The sequence below is a fragment of the Oryza sativa genome, chromosome 8, assembly GCF_034140825.1.
Source record: "Oryza sativa Japonica Group chromosome 8, ASM3414082v1".
In the NCBI taxonomy this organism is placed as follows: Eukaryota; Viridiplantae; Streptophyta; class Magnoliopsida; order Poales; family Poaceae; genus Oryza; species Oryza sativa.
In genome coordinates, this window is record NC_089042.1 from 26880635 (window position 1) to 26902610 (window position 21976).

General features: G+C 40.3%; 3 protein-coding genes and 2 long non-coding RNA genes across 6 annotated transcripts; 1 reads left to right on the forward strand and 4 right to left on the reverse strand.

Moving 5' to 3' along the window:
* Window positions 1-10928: 10928 nt before the first annotated feature.
* LOC4346154 (probable protein S-acyltransferase 7) lies at window positions 10929-14392 on the reverse strand. The gene is made up of 5 exons (XM_015794843.3): window positions 14023-14392; window positions 12601-12783; window positions 12089-12385; window positions 11707-11940; window positions 10929-11620 (listed from the first exon to the last, which is right to left on the reverse strand). Exons 1-5 carry the CDS (start codon window positions 14110-14112, stop codon window positions 11174-11176), a joined length of 1251 nt encoding a protein of 416 aa, XP_015650329.1. The 5' UTR covers window positions 14113-14392; the 3' UTR covers window positions 10929-11173.
* Window positions 14393-15742: 1350 nt separating this feature from the next.
* Window positions 15743-17055, reverse strand: LOC4346155 (mitochondrial import inner membrane translocase subunit TIM8). The gene is made up of 2 exons (XM_015794844.3): window positions 16938-17055; window positions 15743-16081 (listed from the first exon to the last, which is right to left on the reverse strand). The coding sequence occupies exons 1-2, from the start codon at window positions 16971-16973 to the stop codon at window positions 15896-15898; spliced, it is 222 nt and encodes a 73-aa protein (XP_015650330.1). The 5' UTR covers window positions 16974-17055; the 3' UTR covers window positions 15743-15895.
* A 261-nt stretch (window positions 17056-17316) lies between these two features.
* Window positions 17317-20551, forward strand: LOC4346156 (glycerophosphodiester phosphodiesterase GDPD1, chloroplastic). Of its 2 annotated transcripts, XM_015793084.3 has the most exons (7): window positions 17317-17652; window positions 18281-18340; window positions 18453-18533; window positions 18639-18839; window positions 18948-19043; window positions 19681-19877; window positions 19976-20551. In XM_015793084.3, exons 1-7 carry the CDS (start codon window positions 17356-17358, stop codon window positions 20205-20207), a joined length of 1164 nt encoding a protein of 387 aa, XP_015648570.1. In that variant the 5' UTR covers window positions 17317-17355; the 3' UTR covers window positions 20208-20551. The 2 variants fall into 2 exon arrangements, with proteins under 2 accessions (XP_015648570.1, XP_015648569.1); XM_015793083.3 differs by having other exon boundaries at window positions 18453-18839.
* LOC107281834 (uncharacterized) lies at window positions 19298-19884 on the reverse strand. The gene is made up of 3 exons (XR_001547998.2): window positions 19739-19884; window positions 19443-19484; window positions 19298-19336 (listed from the first exon to the last, which is right to left on the reverse strand). It is a non-coding gene; the product is annotated as an uncharacterized lncRNA (long non-coding RNA).
* On the reverse strand, window positions 20235-20997 carry LOC107281833 (uncharacterized). The gene is made up of 2 exons (XR_001547996.3): window positions 20709-20997; window positions 20235-20621 (listed from the first exon to the last, which is right to left on the reverse strand). It is a non-coding gene; the product is annotated as an uncharacterized lncRNA (long non-coding RNA).
* Window positions 20998-21976: the final 979 nt, after the last annotated feature.

Genomic DNA, 21976 nt, shown 5'->3' on the forward strand with positions numbered 1-21976 from the left:
CTGCTTCCATTCCATCGGCTCTTGACCACCTCTCGATCTCCATTGCCGACCGCTCATCCGAGCTGCTGCTTGCCACATGGCAGCTGCTACATGTGACAGGTCCAGAAGGAAACACTGCTTGCTGCTAGCAGGATCCTGGCTAGGATCTTCTGCCCATGAACAAAGCAACAGTGCCTTGATTATTGTGAAAACTTAGCTTTCAATAAAATCTGGAAGAGGTTGTGTATATAGAGAATTATGGAGTACCGTTTACAGTGCTTTATACCAGTAGTATTCTACTACCAGTATTATCGTCAGTAGAAATGGTTTTAAACGTTGATTTATAAGTTCTAGTAGTTGGTGTGGTAGTATAAATCGGTATGATTTATTCGATTAGAAAAATTAAACGGTTTAGATTGGTTCTACTATGTTTAGAGAGAATTGTAAAACACCTCAAAATTATAATGATGAAAATTTCCTTCATCTAATGTGTAGTCTTTGTACAACATTGTTAATGTACAATTGTTCAGTGTATCTTGTACTGTAGTACTGTAGCTGTTTTTTTTTTGTCAATTTTTGATTAATTAGCTTTTTGTGTTTTATTCTGTTTCTTGTAAATATCTGTACGTGTGGTTGTCAAGTAAAGAAAAAGAGTTCAGAGACGCTTTATACACACGTTTGGATACTAGTTGACCAGAAAAGTTCAATCAAAGTACATGAGTATATATTAACCTGTGGAGAGAATCCCAACTACTAGCTAAATAACTCCACAAACAAAGACAGAAAACTTTGTAGCCATAGAACTGTCTAGGGCCCCAGCTGAACAATCTCTGAACAAAAAAGGCACTTAATTATTTAATTACCATCTAATTAATCTAAAACTGATGGATGGAGATCATAGGCCTGTCACTTCTGGGTCCCCTGATATCGTCAGGCAACAAGCTCCTCTTTTTGACTACCAGTAGCAATCACTGAGTTATTCCCCAAAAATGATTTCTAGTGAAAATAAATATACAGTTTAGGAGATTTTTTTTGTTTGCTTTGGAACAACTATAACTAATTTTAAAAAGTTTTTTCTTTTTTGAGAGGTGTGGTGGTGATGGGTGAATTAATGTGCTCTTAAGGAAAAGCCTTGTAACACACATGCACAAATAGGATTCTTTCTTACAACAAGCTGTTCCTGAAAAAGGATTCAAAACTCAAAACAAGCAGCTACACTTTAATTTGTCATGGAAAACCCACGAGGAGATAATCAGTAGCTTTTCCTTCAGAAAAGTGCAATACCTGTAATAATTAAGCAGCGGTTCACTTTTTCATAGACAAATAAGCACACCAGTTACATATATAACAAATGCAAATTAATTTCAGAAACAAATGTGTTAACATCATTTTAAATATAATCGATGAAAGTTTTATTAAACTCAGCCAATTACATCAAACTGATAGAAATAACCATGCATCTGAACACATGTGTTAACATCTGAACTTCTGAAGGATGATTCAATTCAGATCAGCACTGAATCATTTTTTTTCTGAAGACAATGAAATCTTATAATGAACCCAGACAATTACATCGAGGAGATACAACTCCACCGAGAGAACACTCTCGGCCTCTGCATATCTAAATCACCGAATCACTTTGCACCAACTGTAATTAACCCAACTATTAGTTGGATCTTTCTTGAGCTTAGCCTAAGCAGAGCCCAGAGGCTAGGTGTAGTGGGTGCAGCCAGATCAATAGTAGCAGTAGCAGCTACTTCCTCCGTTTCACAATATAAGTCATTCTAACATTTTCCCTATTTATATTTATGTTAATGAATATATATATATATATGTGTGTGTCTAGATTCATTAACATCAATATGAATGTGGGAAATGCTAGAATGACTTACATTGTGAAACGGGGGATCCGAGTAGCTAGCAAGGCAGCTAGTGCTGATAACGCTGTACCCATTTGGTTGCTCGACAATTATCACGGTGGGGAAGAAGATGGCATCAGTGGCGGCCGTCCGGGGATAAGAGATGCGCGGCCGGCCGGCGGCCAACTTGGGTGGTCGGACCAAAACCTGCACTCACTTATTTTACTACTGGAGTAGCTAGCAATCGATCGAGATAGTGGCACTCACTCAATCGCATGCAGATCATATGCAGTGTAGGGCGCTTACAAACACTACTAGCCCCTTTTTCTCCGGCTTCCTTTCTATCTCATCTGATCATCTTCATCTGACCTTAGCTGACATTGTGCCCATATTGCAAACAGCAATTCACCTTCACCGGGCCAGTCAGGAAGGCACATCGATCATATCGATCGACCATATCTTGCCTGCCTGCAAGGAAAAAAAGGATCATATATTTATCCATGATTCAATTTTCATCCATGCATGTACCACCGCATTACTGATCATTATATGTGTATATTTTCAACCATATAGAGAGACAACTTGTCCAAAAGCTACCTGGAATAGCATTGACTTGTTTCCATTTTGCGCAAATTAAGGCCTAGCTAGCTTGTAATTGTTGCTTTTGTAATAGGGCCGGTATCTTTGTAGGCATATGTGTGTGTGTGTCTTTTCGTTGACAAAAAAGAAAAGGTCATCCCTCGGGCTACAAGGGGCTTTAGGTTATTTTTCCTCGAAAAATGGGTTTTAAGTTGCACATATTCATCTTTATAGTTATTCTTGACGGTTAGAGTTTGGCTGGCACTACACATTTTGCGAGATTATTGCCATGGACACATGGTAGTTTAGATGAGCTATTATTGCCATGGTAGTTTATAGTTTAGATGAGCTGATGAGCCATCAGTGTCGTGCGGTTTCTCTTTTTGTTATTAGCCTTTGGGTTCTTCTTTTACTCTTCTCATATCAATATATATATATATATATATATATATATATATATATATATATATATATATATATATATATATATATATATATATATATATATATATATATATATATATATATATATATATATATATATATATATAACACTAGCTAGACAAATTGGCTGGCTATTTGAAAAAGAAGTCTAACTGGATGTCGGCAGCGTATTGTATTTTGTATCTGGTCACTTGATTGCAACGGGGAATATGCTGCATGCATGGCTTTCGCATATTCATCTAACTTTACAACTCTCGCTTGTTTGTACAAATCCAAACAGGAGGATAAGAATCCGGTGACCATATATCAACTACTCCTAAAGAACTAAACCACCTAGCATTCCTTTGTTCAACAACGGGTTTTAGCTAGGTTTGCGCATATAAATCAGCATTCTGGTTGTCATGTAACCTTTATCAAGTTCCTTAATTGGCACTAGGAACATGCGTTTACACGTATGGCTTCCGTATATTCGTCTAACTTTACAACTCTCTCTCGCCTGTACAGATACAAACAGGAGGATAAAAATCCGACGGCGGTGTACTGATCATCCCTAAAGGATTAAACCACCTAGCATTTTTTCCCCTCGCACTCATCCCAATGTACCAGTGGCATTCTAGAAGTGCATTGCCAACTCGAAGCTGATGTGGCCCATTAGTTTGCTCCAAAATGGCAAGTTGATGTGCATCGATATGCTGTGCAAGAAGCTAGGATCGATCCTAATTATTTGCAGGATTTTCTGGGTGAAATCTTATCCCTGTGCAGCGTTTGTGGCCTTATGTGGCCACTGGTGCATTATTAAAGTGTGCATCGATCGATCAGTGTCGTCGTCGCGTGTACGAGGTTGTAGACAGCAGCAGCTGGGGTACACGTACGGTGGACGTGTAGTGCAATAGTTTCGATCTGCTTCGTCTAGTCAACAGCTGCGTATGATGTATGCCATTGCCAACGCCAACCTATAATGGACCGTCCAATCATACGGGAACAAACGCAAGTGTACACAAATAATTAAACCGTATGTAGTTTATATACACGTAGGAGATAGCGGTAGCTAGGAGTTTTCTACTTCCTCCGTTTCACAATGTAAGTCATTCTAGCATTTTTCACATTCATTTTGATGCTAATGAATCTAAATAAATATATGTCTAGATTCATTAACATCAATATGAATATGAAAAATGCTAAAATGACTTACATTGTAAAACGAAGCAGGAGTATTACACTTTGGATGATGTAGCTCTTATAAAATATCGTTAATAGATTGTACGTGTTCTCTATTCAGTATTTGTCTTATAACCTTAAGTGTCCTTTTATTTTATTTTATCTTTCCTTTATACTTAGTAGCCATGTGCCAGTTGGCAGAGGCCGAAGATGTGTAGAATACCATAGATAAAGATATGTGTACAATAGTTTATGATTTAATTATTTTTTTTTTCATATATGGAGTATTTTGGTGTATGTCTATCACTTTCACTGGTTTCTTATGTACACGTACACACAGGCATAGCACTACTATTAGACTTAGAAGTTAGAACTACCATGTGGGCCGTTATGTATTTTTGTGATGGGTTTAATTACTTAAACCATGGTTAATTTCTTGGTCAGTATTAACTAAAGTGCTTTTGACTCTTGTGGTTTTGAAAGTACAGTAATTAGGTTAATTTTGTGATTCAGAGCACTTATGTAAGATATGTGTAGTGCGTCCAACACGTACGACTAGTACAAGTTGCATGTTTCCTGTTTTACTGTGTGCAGTTAGTACCAAGCTTTAGTTTCACCTCTAAATGTTCTGCCTAAATTAAACAGTAGTAGTGTAATCCAACTGGCAACGAGTATAGTAGATTTCCATTGGCTGGTATATAGTACATCGATCTCTTGAGAATTTTGATGATTCTGAAGATTTCCATTGGCTGGTATATGTGTACTGTATATCAGTGTCAAGATTAATTAGAATATGTCAGTTTAAACTCTCTACAACTTTACACGCATTAGCTAGTACATATGTAAAACAGCCGAAGTCTTAACCTAGATAGAAAAATATAGTGCGCATCTATGCGCCTTATTACATGTCTACATCCTACATTTTACAATGTAAGATTTTCTATGTCTAGATTTATTAATATCTATATGAATGTGCATAATGCTAGAAAGTTTTACATTGTGAAACGGAGGGAGTAGTTTGTAATATCTCCAAAAAGCTAGGCGTTGAAAAAGCCTCGATATATATTAAGAACATTTTTTTTACCAAGATTCATGCATAATGCACTAGACTAGAAGTATACCACTGATTGTACATGCCACGGAGATCTTCCTAGTTTCTTGCATTCAAGGAAATTATCACAGTAGAACTAGTTAATTAGCTCACATATATGCATGGAAGAAAGCAAGAATATTTCTAAAAAACTAACCAACACAGATATATTATACCAATTTCATTAAATATAGTGAGGGTAAAGGTATTTACGAGTAAGAGAAAAATGTGAGTACACTATATACTGTATGCATTAGCTATTAGCTATAGTATGCAACCAAAATAAACCCATTATAAGTCCAGCTAATGAATTAGCTAGTTTCATGATTTGGACATATAGTACTTAGTATGCCCTCCCTCCATATTATAAATCATTTGACTTTTTTTTTAGTCCAATTTTTATTAAATTTATAAAAAAAATACTTACATTTTAATTAAAAACAAACACATTATCAAAATATACTCAATGTTAAATTTAATAAAATAAATTTGAAGTTATATATGTTGCTAATTTTCTATAAACTTGGTTAAAAATCTAAGAAAGTTTGACTAAGAAAAAAATTAAACGACTTATAATATAAAATAGGGGAAGTATACACAAATATAATAGGGCATGATATATCACGCGCAAAGGACAAATAAAACCGTATTAGTTCTGTCAGCATGCATACAGTAGTATAGTCGTAGTCCCGTCCACGTCATAACTGAAAATTGCAGTCAATTGTCAAAACCTCGATCTCTGCCGGCCGTGTGCATGGACAGAAATACTACGTGGTTCACACCATCCAGCCATCTCCTTGATATACACGTACGGCTAGCCTAGCTCATGTCTATTCCCTCTTTATCATAAATCTAAGATCCTTTCTTTTTATTTCTTGATTAGTTTTTTTTTCAAATTTAACCATATTTACAAAAAAAATAATAACATCTATAATATTAAATTAGTTTTATATTAAATCTAGCATTGAATATATTTTGATAATATATTTGCTTTGTATTAAAAATATTGCTATGTTTTTCTATAAATTTAATCAAACTAAAAGAAATTTGACTAGAAAAAACGTCTTATAATATGAAACAGATGGAGTATATTATCTCCACACCCCCATTTGTCACTAATCCGCATAATGTGTACTAGTCCAGCTTATGTGCCTTGGCCTCTTAATGCATGGATCTAGAAATATTTTAGAGTCTAGACAAACTTAACTAGAGCTAGTATCTGATATAAAATTTCTATCTTCAATCCACTTATGAACCAAACAATTGATCAGAGTCATCGGGCCTTGGATCGGCCAGTGTGTAGGTCAAATCTTACATGCATATAACATATCGTGACAACATATTCACTACTACATACTATTGCTGTTGCTACTACAGAACGCATGAAACATAGCACCTTATCAATGCCGGTTTGCCAATAACCGACACTGACATATAGGTCCTAGTCAGTAGTTAGACATTCGTCGAAATATCAATATCAAGTGACTATAATAGGGTCGAAACCCTAGCTCAACCTACTAGCTTCAATCCTCAAAATCCATTACCACCTCTATTCCTCGTGGTCGATTGAAGGTTGCCAGACTCCACCTTTCCTCTCTCTTCCTCAAGTTCTTCAACTGCTGAAGTTTGCTGGCAAAACCCTTGTGGCCGCCACCCTACTCAACCTTACTTTGCTGCCGACCAGGCTACAAGGGGCTGGCCACATCCTAGATAAAATCCGTACCTATATTACATTGGGAATAAGTTCGGTGATGTAAAAATATATTTTGAGAGTTCAAATATTTAGATGATAAAGCTGAATAAGTTTAAGGACCGGCCATACCCTTTACGTGTAAAAGAAATATCTGTAACATAAGTTGGCCGGGATGAATATGTACTGGAACAAAAAGAGGCAGGCATGAATAGTTGCTTTAGCTCCTTAGGAAGGTCGACCGAAGCTGCAGCAAGAAGCAATAACAGAGCAAGTTGTTGCACGCATGACATTCGTAGTTGCGGCGGCCGGCGAGATATATTGGCCTGCATCATGAACGACACAACTAGTAGATGATAGCTATAGTTCTCGATCGATCGATCGACCGGCTGCTGGCTAGCTGTTGCTCACTCGATCACTCTCCAGGGGGCTTGAAGCTTCCTGCTTCACCTTTGTGCTTGTACGTACAACGCATCATCAGTACTGACTTGGCTGCTCCTCCTTTTTGCCGTCTTAACACCACAGCCACTAGCTAGCTAGCTGCTCCATCCGTCCCAAAATATAAATATAAGCGTTTTTTACCCTAATACGGTCTCCAAGATGCTAATTTGACCAACAATATCTATAAAATTAAGATGTTTTAAATAAAAAGAGTTGCATATTATGATATTTTGTTTAATGATAAATCTAGCTAGTAATATCAACTTTACATGATTGATTTTTTATATTTTATTTATTATTAATAGTCAAAGTTAAAAATGTTTGACTTATCACTTTGCTAAAAATGCTTATATTTTGGGACGGAGGGAGTAATGATCAGCTGCAATAATACTGTATACCACTGCATATATATGCAATTTGCTGAATTATTGAAGTCGATCGTATGTACTAGCATATGTGTGCTTTGGTAGCTGCTAGCTAGCTATATCTGATGCTATATGAATCTTGGAAGGAAAACATATACATGCATGCATGCACTAGTAAGTACAGGGCAGACATGAATTGGTATCATGCACTTTGTTCAGTTCCCTGATCTGATCATCATCAGTAATGTGATGTGTACTAGCTAGCACTTTGAACAGGGAGAGAGCTTAGTTCATGGCAGATCGATCGATCGATCTCTATGCATGTGTGAAACAGCAACCTTAGAGAAGTAAGCCAACTATAAACATATTTTAAACAGATAAAAAAAAAGAGAGAAGAGTAAGTAGGCTACAGATCTGTAGCTAGATGCAATACGAACTCCAAGACATAATGTGTGTATGACTGGTGGGACCATATATTAATAATATAGTAAGCAACTATTATTGAATTAGCTATTACATTGACTATATATGATTTGGAGCGGATAGTTAGCTTATACTATTAAACTTGCTCTTAGCTCGAATTAAAGGGTGATCGATTTGACACGCGCGGTTTCCGAGGAGAGAAATATCAACTGATGAGCGCGTGTGGACGCAGAGATCGATCGAGATAGATAGAGTGCAGCTCGAGCTGGAGAGCACCATATGTATGTATGCAAGCAGAGCCACTCACAGCCGCCTGCTATTCTAGTTTAGATTCACTGATCATCACCTCACCTCACCTACCTCGCCGCTAGCTGCTTCAGCCGATCCAGGATCATATATATGCATCTGCAGTTGCATTGCACCTAGAAATTAAATCAATTAACCCAGGATATAATATATATACATGCATACACTTAGTGATACATGTAGGCCATTTACACTGCAGAAGCTTTAGGATGAATGAATGAATGATCTTGTTCCTGATCTAATTATGATGATCAGGTGAGCGGCTATTGGCTCTCACACTCTGACCAGCGCTTTAGCTGTAAGCGACCTCACCTACCTACCTCCATTGTTGCCCCATGATGAGCATGCCTGCCCTAGCTTAGTGGCTCACTTCGTCCCAACACTTACATACTACTGCTACATATCTGATCGATCTAAGACCCTGTTTAATACAGCTTCAGCTCTAGTTCTACCTCTTCTGGAGCTGAGGTTCAGCCAAACAGTTTCAGCTTCATCTAAGATGAGAGCGGAGCTGGATGGAGCGCTCTCACAAAATAAACTAGAGATGTGGAGCTAGGTTTTGGACGCTCCACAACTTTACTCCATACTTAATTTCTGAAGCTAAATTTTAGAGTTGGAGCTCTACCAAATAGGGCTTAACAATACTATATCAATTCACCGCTACAAGGAGTCAAGTACTCCCTTTGTATTGTACCTAAATATAATTAAGCAGTTCTAGCCTTCTAGGTTGTTTAGGAATTATTCCCTTTCAGTCATTTGAATGGTCAAATTTTGAAATTTTAAGTTACTATACTACTTGAATTCCTTTTCTAAGCATCTGGATGGGCTGAAATGGTTAGATTCCCATGCATTGGAATCGATGCGTCCCTTAAAAATATATACTTATACCGTGTATAAAACTTAAATCCTAGAAATACTTATACTAAACTTTAGTACTTTCTCCGTCCCAATATATAATAACTTTGGACCGAATTTGATATATCCTACTATGAATCTAGACATGCACTCAAATACGGTCCAAGGTTGCTATATATTAGGACGGAGGAAGTACTTGGTATTACTTTTTCTTTTTGTTTTTTTAGGAATGGAGAGGTTGGGAAAGAGAAGGATATCTAGCAGGAGGATATCCTACCTAGCCAGCATGCATGTACAGGCAAATTAGGGCAGCAGATGGATGGATCATGGATGGATGGATTGGATGCAGCTGACACTGTGCCACGCTTGCTCCTACTAGAAGCAACGCGTGCAGCATATTCATCCATCAGCTAATGCGATGTGAGGCGCCGAATATTCATCTCTCCACCGGGCGGCCACCAGTGGATGGGAGCCAATTCTTTTCTCCAGTAAGATTTAGATGAAGATAAAAATTTTCATGGCATGCTTTTCAAACTGCTAAACGGTATGTTTCGTGTGAAAACTTTCTATATAAAAGTTACTCTAAAATATTATATTAATCTATTTTTCAAGTTTATAACAATTAAAACTTAATCAACCATACATTAATACCATATTGTTTTGCGTAAAAAAAATTAATCTTTATTTTTAAGAGAAATGAACACCAACCGCTGTTGCTGCTGCTCTCATTGTGAGCACCAACGTACGACCAATTCAGATTCAGCTTAGCTATAGCTCAACGTACACATGCATGTACTGCAAGTCTGCAACCAATACGATCCAGATTTTCAGAGTACAGTACAATTATTGCTACTACCAAGTCGGCCATGCCGGTCGATCGATCGATCTCGGCTTCGACGCTTTTAGTTCGTAGAGTAGAATTAAAACGTGCTTGAATTGATCATGTGATGAAGTACAGCGTGGACTCCATGTTTGCATCAGATTATCTCAGGTTGGCTCCTTACATTCCCAGTAGGCAGATTCGTATGTATGTATGTCTACCTGCTGCAACCAAGGCCCAGATAGAAAGACACAGGCCCATCTAGATAGAATACAGGAAGCTCGCAGCTGGAGTAGCATTTTGCAAGGAAATAGAAGACCAAAGGTTGACTACTTGGGTCACAACTCATATTATTCTCTTTGATGGATATATTGACTCAAAACTCTACAAAAACTGGGGATCCATAATTAATTTTCAGCAATAGATCTTACAAGCTAATTTTATACACAGCTGGTTCAGCATTGGAGCTGAGTTTTTTTTTGTTGGTTATCCACAATTTTAGAAACTTAACTGCTTGTTTGTTGGGCAACTCGAGGAAAAGGATGCTGAGATTAAGAGGAGAATTTGATTTTTAATCTCAGTATCTTGTTTGGTAGAGGTAATGGAAATTGATAGAGAGTTTAGTTAAAGATTAGATCATTAATGATAACGGATGGCTAAAATTTATTTAGGCAAACTAAAGGAGGAATTCTCTCCCAATTACCACCTCTACCAGGTATTCAAAAGGAGGGAACCTCCACCAGGTATTCAAAAGGAGGGAGTTCCTTCCTCAATTCCGCATTCCCACCAAAATTCTCATATCTCCCAACCAAATAAAACAACTCCCCAACGATTAATAGCATCATCCCTCTAAACTTCTAATCCCTCCAAAAACCTCCAACCAAACAGGCCGTAAATGGCATCCTGGGAAGCATCAAGAGAAAACCAAAATACGTCTGTTCCAACAAATATATATACAGATACCCCATCCAAACCGGAAGCTCTTGGGCTACTTTTCTTAAAACACCAGACACACATACAGCGCATGGAAGCTTCGTGTGATATCATGCACTACCAAAGACAAAGCAACAGGAAGCGTGTTTGGAATTACACAGATGATCCAGGACCTTTACCCTGGCGCACATGGTAAACAAATTGTACTTCATGGTAGTTCAATGCACAGGGTCACTCTGATTCTGAAGTTCCAGTTCTATTAACCCAACTTGACCGCCTTGAATGTGTGCCAGCTCGTCCTTTCATGAGATCAGCTGGAAGGTCGTCCCTGCTCAGATCTGGGGATGCATGCGTTAGTCTACCCTCTTTCTCATCCAAAAAGCCCCCGAGACCTGCTTCCAAGTCCCTGATATCAGCTGCTGTCCTCGGTTCATCCCAAGGCACCGGCTTCCTGCCCATTTCAAGATCCCCAACAGGTTTGCCCATGTTGGGGCTCATAAAACCTCTTGATGCTACACGGGTTTGCTGTAGCCCTTGCTCAACTGTGACCCTTGCCCGGAAATTGTTCTTTGAAGGAGGAATACGGCTGCAGAATATCTCTAGAAAGTTGTTCAGAACGCCTCTGTTATACGGGTTAGCCCGTCTATCGTAGCGATACCTGAAGTTCTCATAAGTTGTCTGCAAAAGAACAGGGCTACATGATTAGCTAATGAATTGAAATCGTTGTGTTTAGGAAATTAATGCTGAATCGAACTAATACCTACCTGGTTGGTGCTCATCAAATAGCAATGGAAGACAGAAAGACCACCAACAAACCATACACAAAGGAAGCAGTAGATGATCAAAACGATTGAGGCTGGTGTCTTTAGCATTGCCTTCCAAACTGACAAACTCTCAGCATTTCTAATCTTGATTATGTACACCCAACAGAAAGCAAATACGTAGAGGCAGAGTAACGTGGTCGAGAATACAAACATGTAGAAGAACCGATAATTACGCTGCACCAAATATGCTTTATGATTAGGCTCAAGTTGATTTGAAGAGAGCTCAATGAAAAGCACTGGAAGAATAACTCCAAACAAATACGCACATGTCTTTCCTACGGTAAGGATAGGTACAGAACTGCTGGAAAAACATGATACTTACAAGTCCTATGCATTGGCCAACCCATGGACAGTGATGATCAAACCGTTCCACACAGTTGTTGCATATCGAACAGTGTGAGCATCGAGGTGGCCGGTAAAGCATGCATGTGTCACAGTATTTAATCCTCACACTGATTCCGTTTACAATGACATCCTTTGTCCGAGGCAGACGCAACTGTTGTGGAGTCTGAACTCCAGAATCATTGCTCCCATCAAAGCCTTCAGGCTCAGGAGGATGAGTGTTACGAGGTATAATACCAGGATCTCTACCAGAAGTAAGGAGAAGCAGCGTCAAATCCTATAAAATGAAAACAAATTAGTTATTTGTATATTTTGAAAATGTATAAACCTTAGAAATACATGCAGAAAAAATTATGACAAGCAACCATGGTCAGTGCAAGATCTGGGACACTAAATGAAACCATTTCAAGGGAGATGTGATGGCTAAGAATTCCACTGCTTATTATTATAAGATGTGAAGAAAAGAAATAGTGACTGTACAAGTATGCTTACATAAACGGTGAAGACAACCACCACAACCATCACCGAGATACCCCAATCACCGGGAAAGTCATCAATGAGGTGTCTGGCGACAAACACGCAGAAGGCCACCACTGGTGCAACGATGAGGAACATAGTGAGAAATATGGATCTCACATCAGGCCCAAATATAAACCTCCCTCGCAAGAAGAATTCCTTCAAAATACAAAATATAAATGGATACCATCAGAACTCCATCAAATCCAATTGCAAGCACTCATAGCAAACATTATATTTGTTTTTCGTGCAATACTCAGACAACTTAAATAACAACAGAGAGAAGCTCTCCCCTGTATGGAGGACCTTACGCTTATATTGTGCTATCGGCTTTTAGGTTAAAGCTGAAGCTCACCAAAGCAGGGCCTGATGGCATTTCAAAATTCCACTGGATTATCTCCGAGTTTGTATGCTAAAGAAGTACAAGTTGACCAATGACTAACAAACTTCTATCAAGAACATGTTGTTACCAAGCCAAATGCCCAAATGTATAAGGAAATAAAATGCAATATATTGTAGAGCTCAAGTCACACTCACATGACACAGCTCATCAAAATATTTAGCATGAAGACCAGCGTATATCTTAAGAGTTAGCTACAAGATTTGTTGGTCCACTAGCAAATGCAGATCTCGATTCTGAATCATGTCAAGTGAAAAACAAAAGGCAGAACCAAATGTATCACAAGATGAGGTACAAAATTTCTGCAGAAAAAAGTCTTAGAACTTATGAAACCGTTAACTTCTAAATTTAGCTAAAGTCATGAACTCATGATTATCAGTTTACGATTGATAGGCAATATCTTACTTGTATAACTTCGAACTGTGCACAGATGCTCGCTTCATTCCTATTTTGACTAGACGAATTGTTTTCAACTAGCATAGACATTCTCACCATAGATACTGAACATGATCATTAAACTGGCAGATAACAAAACAACTCCAACTCAAATCTATCCATTTTCCTCTTGGTCATGTGAGTTAAAAATGACAAAACAAATAAGAGCAAAACCAAAATAACTAATTATCGATGATACTGGGACCTATGTTTCCAGCTTCTTATGACAACACAAGTGAACATAACTGTCACAGCACACTAATAGTCTAATATAGAGTTCATAAACAGTCATTTCCCAATCAGGTGTGAAGCAAAGAGTCCCAAAATCGAACACCAGGTCCTCCAATCACGCTGTAGGATCGATCTCCAAAAACGTAAACCGAACCCCCACTACCAAATCACATAAAAAACGAGTAATTCCCCCAGCCGATCCCTCAGATAGCACTCCCATCTCACCGATCACTGCGCATAGTGCGCCGCTAAGTACAGATCCAGCTCCAGCTTCACCCTGCGGCAAAGGCGAGAGAGAGAGGGAGAGAGAGAGAGAGAGAGAGAGTGCTTACGTTGCTTCCCCGCCAAACCTGGTAAACCCTAGGCTGGTCGCCGGCGTCGCGGCCGGCCGCATCGGAGCGAGATGGCTGCGGCACGTACATCCCGCCGCCGCCGCTGATGCCGCAGGGCCCCCCTCAACCAAACTCCTCGTCAACGACCGGTGAGCCCGCCCGCCCGCCCGACTGAACCGACCACCAGCGGCGATGGTCCCCCCACTCACCACCACCACCACCACCGTGGCCTACTCCGCCGCCGCCGCCGCCGCCGCAGCCGAGACGGGCCCCCCCGCGACGAGGAGGTGGGGGTTGCGGGGGAAGAGGGAGAGAGAGAGAGAGAGAGGAAGGGGAAAGGGAAGGTCTTCGGGTTTGGGGGGGTGGAGGTGGGTCGCGTCGGGCGGCAGCGCAGCGGCCAAAAGACCGAAAGCGACGTGGTCTGCGGTCCGACGGGGCGGGCGCGCGAGGGTGGGGCCCACGTCTCGGTGGGTGGAGGAAGCAGCATAGTCAGCCCTGTGTGACGTCTTGGTGACGTGTTCTTTTTTATTTTTATTTTTATATATTCATGGGCCGCGAGCCTCTGCCGTTTGGTTTTGGGCCGGGGGCTGCTGGCTGGCTCGTTTCATGCCGCTGTTGCATCCTTGGAACGGCCCGTATTCAAATTAGTTACTCCATCGAGGAAAAACTCCACTTTAACTCCCTTAAAAAAGTACTCCCTCCGTATTTTAATGTATGACGCCATTTGACTTTTCGACCAACATTTAACTATTTATTTTATTCAAAATTTTTGTGCAAATATGAAAATATTTATATCATGCTTAAAGAACATTTGATGACAAATCAAGTCATAATAAAATAAATGATAATTACATAAATTTTTTGAATAAGACGAATGGTCAAACATTGGATAAAAAGTTAACGGCGTAATACATTAAAATATGGAGGTAGTAACTTGAATCTAAATCGTATAGGGCGATTCCCCGAACTGAAACTGTAGCTAACCAAAATAAAAGTTGATGTATCTCGTTTCGTAGGAAGTGAAACTGTAGCACAATCATCATGTTGGAGGGAAGCTTGAACTATACATGTGTTTCCAGTTTAACAACAAAAGCTGAGAACTATGGTCTTCCCAGTCTAGCAACAAGAAAACTTCAGTTGCATAAAATCACCTGGAGAATCCCCTTAAGAAGGATAATCAGATAAAAAGGACTTTAAGATTTGTAATCACCATGGATGAAATTTTTTTTATGTGACTGTTACAAGTTTATTCTCCCTTCAAAATTTTTTGGGACAAATAGAACACTTCAATGCTTCTTAATTAATACTCCCTCCGTCCCAATACAAGTACAACTAATATAGCATCTAGATTCATAATACTACGATGTCACATCTATACTAGGTTGCACTTGTATTAGTACAGAGGGACGGAGGGAGTAATAAGCGAACTTATGGTTTATAAATCATCAATGGTGACTATTGCATCCAACATGAAGAACTGCAGAGACTACAAATTAATCATCTTCCAGCTTGCCAGTTCTAATCTAAAAACTTAGAAGGAAAAATGAAAACGAAGGCATCAGGTATCCACTCAAGCAAACTCGAGGAATGCAAAGATAAGGTACCATTAAGCAAATAAAAGATTAATCAATATCATTGCACTGCGGAAGTAATAAGCATTATGCCTAGAGATTGCCTGCAATATAAATGGGGCGTCGCCGGTAGAGATCAAAGCATCACATGACAAAAAACTGGAGACAACAGCGCGCTTTTGTCCCAGAATTACATAAAACAATTCACTGTTAAATTTGTCATTGTTCACATGTTCAAAGGAAGCTAAGTGAAAAAAAAAAGAGGCATTTGATATAAGTAGTCCACTTCAGGTGCTGCCATGCTACTGCATCTCAAACCGTTTGGCGATGATCACGCTCATGTCAAGGAACCTCTGAGCGCAGTTGGTCAGGCAAGTCGTTTCCCCGGAGCTGAACTTGCTTCCTGGAGTGCTGGTGATGCACTTGTCCCAGCACACGCTTGTGAGCTTGCCGACCATCTCGCTCACCATTGCCTTCTGCTGCTCTTGCTGCAGAGTTATATTCAGGTAAGAATCAGCTGTGAACTTGTAAGAGATATCTAAAGGGTCAGCATCAACTGAACATACTAGTTATAGTTGACACACAAGAAACAGATTTCTCCTATGCTCATCAATCCCAACATCAACATATATGGTGCCATGTTTTAAAATAGCATGGGCCTATGCATTAAACAAAACTATGGCGAGAAAAAAAAAACATATGTAGAATAATCGTGCATAATTGGTTTGTTCACGGCAGGATTTTTCTAGTTCTATGAAGCATGATGCAATGCACAAATCTGGCGGTATTCCTGTAGAGAAATTAAGTAGCATGACTGTGTTGCTTCGAAGGATCATTCCTTCAAATATTTTGATACAACTAGGTGGTCTACATGTACATGGAGATTTCAATGAACCAGATAAGGAACCATCAGTTCCAATCAAAACATGTGACAAGTGGAGATACAAACTAATGGCATATGTGTAGGCTCGACAATCCTGAATCCCCACAATAGAGGACAGTAAATGCCCCAACTGAGCAACCTACTCATGAATAAATTAACAAGTATTCCCATGAATAAATCATAAATTTACATCCTTCACTCCACATCGCATCGTCATGCTTCGTCTAAACAGAAAACTTCAGATCCGGAGCTACCTAATCGCACCAACAAAAGTAAAGTGGGACAAATCCCATCCCACTTTCACAACACAAAACGCATAGAGCTAAGCAGTCGGTGCTCGGTGAATCAATCACCCACATGACCAAAAATACACCGAGACGGAGCCCTAAAATTCAGTAACAGAGTAGTACACGCCCCCACGGCACCACACGAGATCATAAGCCGCGGCAAGGAGCACTCACCTCGATGAATCTCTGCATCTCGGCGGAGTTCTCCATGGCTCCGAGCCTCCAAAAACCTAAAACCCTAGCTACGCTTTTGCTTGGAGCCGACGAGAAGGGGAGGAATCGCGAAGCCGCCGCCGCCGCCGTCGTCTTGCTTGGTATATCATCTCCACGAAGCGGCTTTATTGGGCCATATACGGGGGCCCTTAACGGGCCGGGCCGGGACCGACCATGTGGGCCTCCACTTGATCTAGGCCCAACGTGAGCCCATCTGCAAGACGGAATATTCGGTGTCCGAAACGGAATATCCATTCGAATGATCCCTCCGCCACGGTGGAACATTCCAACGCCGTGATGTCTCTTTGTCTAAAAATATTCAAATCCTTTTCTTCGCGTCAACCAACCAACCACCGCAAGGTCCACGCCTCCTCCACCAATGGCGCTCCCGGCGGCGACGGCCCGCGCGGCGGCGCTGTGCCGGATCGCGGCGTGCGCGTCGGCATCGTCGGCGGCGGCGGCGGCGACCGGGGGGAGGCGCGGGGCGGAGAAGCTGCCGTTCTCGCTGGCGGAGCGGGGGATGGTGGTGGGGGGGCACCGCGGGATGGGGATGAACGCGGTGGGGGCGCCGCCGGGGGCGCGGATCGAGGCGGTGAGGGAGCGGGAGAACACGCTGCTCTCGTTCGGCCGTGCCGCCGCGCACGCCGCCGTCGCCTTCGTCGAGTTCGACGTCCAGGTATATATATGCAGCGCAGCCGAGTTCGACGTACGTGCTTCCATTTCCACGTTGTTGGTAGTACCTGTGTTTGTTTTGGACTTTGAATTGGATGTCAGTTTAGGCTTTGGATTGGTTGGTTTTGACACCGCAGCATCGCAATGCAAGATTTGGAAGCTAGCGTGCGTATGACTTGGATGTAGCTACTGATTGGTGTGGTGCTGGACATGAAATTTGCTAAGTACACAAGTATATTGCAAGCAATGTTCTAGCCAGGGAACTACATGGGACAAGCCTCACAAGTAGGAGTATCAATTTAATCGCATTTAACAAGGATCTAGATGCCACCATGCTAAATTGGTCAAGAATGAAGAATGGAGCGATTTTAGGTGGATGTTTTGCAGGGATGTAGCAGATATCCATTAGGCAGGTGCTAGGATTTGAAGTTGCAGTTCTTGTTTTGAGCTGCGGACGTTCTTAATACATTGCCAACTACTCTTAGATCATATTGCATTGGTGAAATCAAGTCGTTGGCACTGGGCCAGCAATCAATAGGATTCATTCTCTTCCAATTTTTTTGATTGGTACAATTGATTTCAGTTTGAGCATACAGTTATCCTGATGTACTGATTACCCTTTTGCCTTGCAGGTTACAAAAGATGGCTGCCCAATAATCTTCCATGATGACTTCATCCTAACACAAGAAACTGTATGTTCCTTTCTGCTCATTCTCTTCATTGTTATGCTCGGTTTACGTGGTACCCTGTTCATCTATGGCAGGAAGAGCGCCTGACTCTTGATTGTTCTTGCAAGATGTGTAGGATGCAGTCTATGCAAAGCGTGTTACTGATCTTCTCTTGGAAGAATTTCTTTCATATGGGCCGCAAAAGAATTCCCATGAGGTGATTTACTCCTTTTTTTGTTGGCTTCTGCTGTGCCAAGTTCATGGTTATGAATGCATTTTTGAGATGCCATTTTGTAAACTTGCCCTTATGTTGATTGTTCAGATCTCCAAGCCATTGCTTAGACGGACCAGCGATGGTAGAGTTGTTAACTGGAGCGCAAAAGATGATGATTCCCTATGCACATTGCAAGAAGTCTTTGAACGTGTCAGTCCTCGTCTAGGATTTAACATTGAGCTAAAGTTTGATGATGACATCTTCTATGAAAGGAGTCAACTTGACCGTGCGCTTCAAGCTGTATTGCAAGTATGGTTTGTTTCCTTTGTTCATGTAACACGATATCAATTAATTCACATCCAGTAATTTGGTCACTGTGAGGTGATGACCATAACACCATCATATGCTTTTTGATAGGTTGTTTCTCAGTATGCAAGCAATAGGCCTGTATTTTTCTCAACCTTCCATCCTGATGCGGCAAGGATTATGAGGGAACTTCAGAGCTTATATCCTGTAAGTATTATTAGAAACCTCTCATATTACATATATGAATTGTAAGGTCAAAATGTCAAATGTTTCCTCAGCATTTTAACTAGCTGTAATTTCGGTAGTTTCTTTGACACAAGTGAAGAAAAGAAAAAAAATCTTACATTAGCAGGTCTGTAACTTCCAAACTGAATATCAAAACCTATAAACCTTGTGCAGAACAATCAGGTTGCAAACTCGTGATGCACTTGTATTTCAGCCTTCTTATTACACCATATATCTTTCGGGATGTAGAGACCGAGTTTTATTTAATCCATTATCTAAAAAAATTACACCATATATCTGGTAGTTACTTGGGAAAAAATGATCATACGTAGAAGAAATTGAAGCACACCCAATAATTTAAACACAGCAGACTCTAAATACCTTCTTATGATGAGAAGTAGCCGATTACGAATTTTCATTGACCTGCAAAATGGATGAGAAATGTATGTAAATGCAGACAGCTTCAGTGTAAACCAATACTTTCTTATTTCTTTTAGACTGACATTTCTGATGTTAGATTGCACGGTTTTATATCCAATCTGGATGTGTAACCATTAGCATTTAGTAAAACGTTGAATAGGTCTTATCATCATCCTTATTTCTCGCACTCTTGCATTAGGTACTCTTCTTAACAGAAGGAGGAACAGCTCAACACAAAGATTCAAGAAGGAACTCACTTGATGAAGCTATCCGGGTCTGCCTAGAGTACGAGTTGCATGGACTTGTATCAGAGGTAAGAGGGGTTTTAAAGAATCCCTCTGCAGTCCTTAGAGCAAAAGAGTCCAACCTTGCACTTCTGACCTATGGGCAGCTCAAGTAAGCAGCATATTTGCCTAGTGTTCCTTCTGTTATGTTGGCGCTGCTCTTTTTTTCCTCAATCATCTTTATTCGTGGGTTTGCTGGTGGATTTGCAGTAATGTGTGGGAGGCTGTGTACATCCAGTATTTGATGGGCGTAAATGGCGTTATTGTTGATCTAGTGGAGGAGATCTCAAATGCTGTGGCAGATTTCAGTAAACCAGTCCTCAATCAGAGCATGCTAGGGAGTGGTGTCGACTTGGTTGGAGCAAAGCATCAGGCCTTCTCACAGCAGCAGCTGGGTTTCTTGCTCTGGCTTATACCTGAACTGATCCAGCAACCACACTGATAATACATAATACCCAAGAACAAGAGGTGGTTCAATTGGCTGAGTTTTGAGAGGTGTTTCAGGCCCTTGTCTTCAGTTGACCATTCAGATGAACTTACACTAGTTAGAACTTAGAAGATCAAAAGATACTATTGCATTGTTCTGTATAGAATCAAAACTCCACTCATCATTGGCTAATTCCGTTACTGCCGATCGTCGGCCATAGCTTTGTTGCAGATATGTTCATCACAACTTAACCAATATACACGTACAGCAATGTATTGCCACGCTTTTACAACACAGAGCAGTGTATTTCAGCGGGTTGGGCTGCTTTCATATGATCTGTAAAATGTTGAGTTGTGATATCCTGTTTGCAGATTCACTCTGTTTCCTCTGTGTGCCCATTGCTTTCTTGCAGTAGAACTGTCAACTAAGCTGCAGGCACAACAGAAGAATTTTATCTGAAGGCAACACACATATATAGTTGAAGTAACAGTAGTGATGAGCAAAATCAACACGTACAGTTTACTGAATGGCATGGCAAGTTGTGAAATCTCTTCAGCAAGAAATTGGGACGTTCTCACGTGCAGCTCAAATACGATTAAGCCTGTTCCAGTCACAAATTTATACTGCAAAAACAAAGCAGGAAGCAGCAGATTGTGCGTGTGCAGGACATGTCTGACAATCAGGCATTTTTTTTCTCTCTGCAATGTACACAGATTTGAGAACGTGGGGATGACTGCTCATTGTCCCCATGGCGACCTCGACTGAATCACTGATGAACCAACAATTGCTTCATTCATGCTGTGTCCCCTTCTCTGAACCTGGACAGAGGCCTTCTCTGAACCTGGACAGAGGAAAGCTGTTTGCAGATTGCAAGAGATTATGTGGTCTTTATTAATATACAGTATTTCAGATCTCATCTCCTTGTGCGACCTGGCAATTAAAGAAAGAGAATTATGATCTTGATGAAGGGTGAAAGAATCAAAGAAATACTAGCTACACCTATCACTGTCCGTGTTCTCCGATTTGTCCCTCCACAGGGTTTGCTTAATCTGGTTTAGATGTATACAAACCCTGCGCCACCGACGCGTCGGCGAGCAGAGCCTGACGGGAGACCGGAGACGGCAATCCATCAAGCAAACAGCAGCAGCGTGGCAGTCGACGGCGGTGGTGGATCTAGGTCTTTGTAGGGGAAAAAAAAAGAGAGGATAGTTTCCGTCCACCCTGGAGGAAAAGATCACATATACCTTTTGAAACGGATAATTCTCGTATAATTTGGATATTGATACGGATATGATATTGTGGTTTTTAACGGGTACGGATAATAATATAAATATCTCGTGAACAGTGCTATCGGATATACTTACTCCATTTCTCTATAACTTTATGACCTTAAATCTACCTTTTTAGATTTTAAATAGTAGTACATATTTTAACATTAGTCCACACTATTAATATTATTTAAATTTAAATATTTTAATAAATTATACTATATTTTATATAGAAAACTAATTATATACGATGACATTTGTTTATATTAGAAGTTGAGGTGGTTTCTGTGTTTCGAGAAAAAAGTATTTCCTTATTCATATTCAAGAGAATTCATATTTGTTTCTGCATCTGAACTATTCGTATTTATTTTTGCATCCAAAAAAGAAAATATAAAGACGAATATGATATGAGCATTCGTCTGTATTAGCTCTGTTTTTATCCCTATGTCGCGGAATAAACAGCAGGGACTTTTATGTGAAAATATTTGGACCGCTACGTTCGACTTAGGGCCTGTT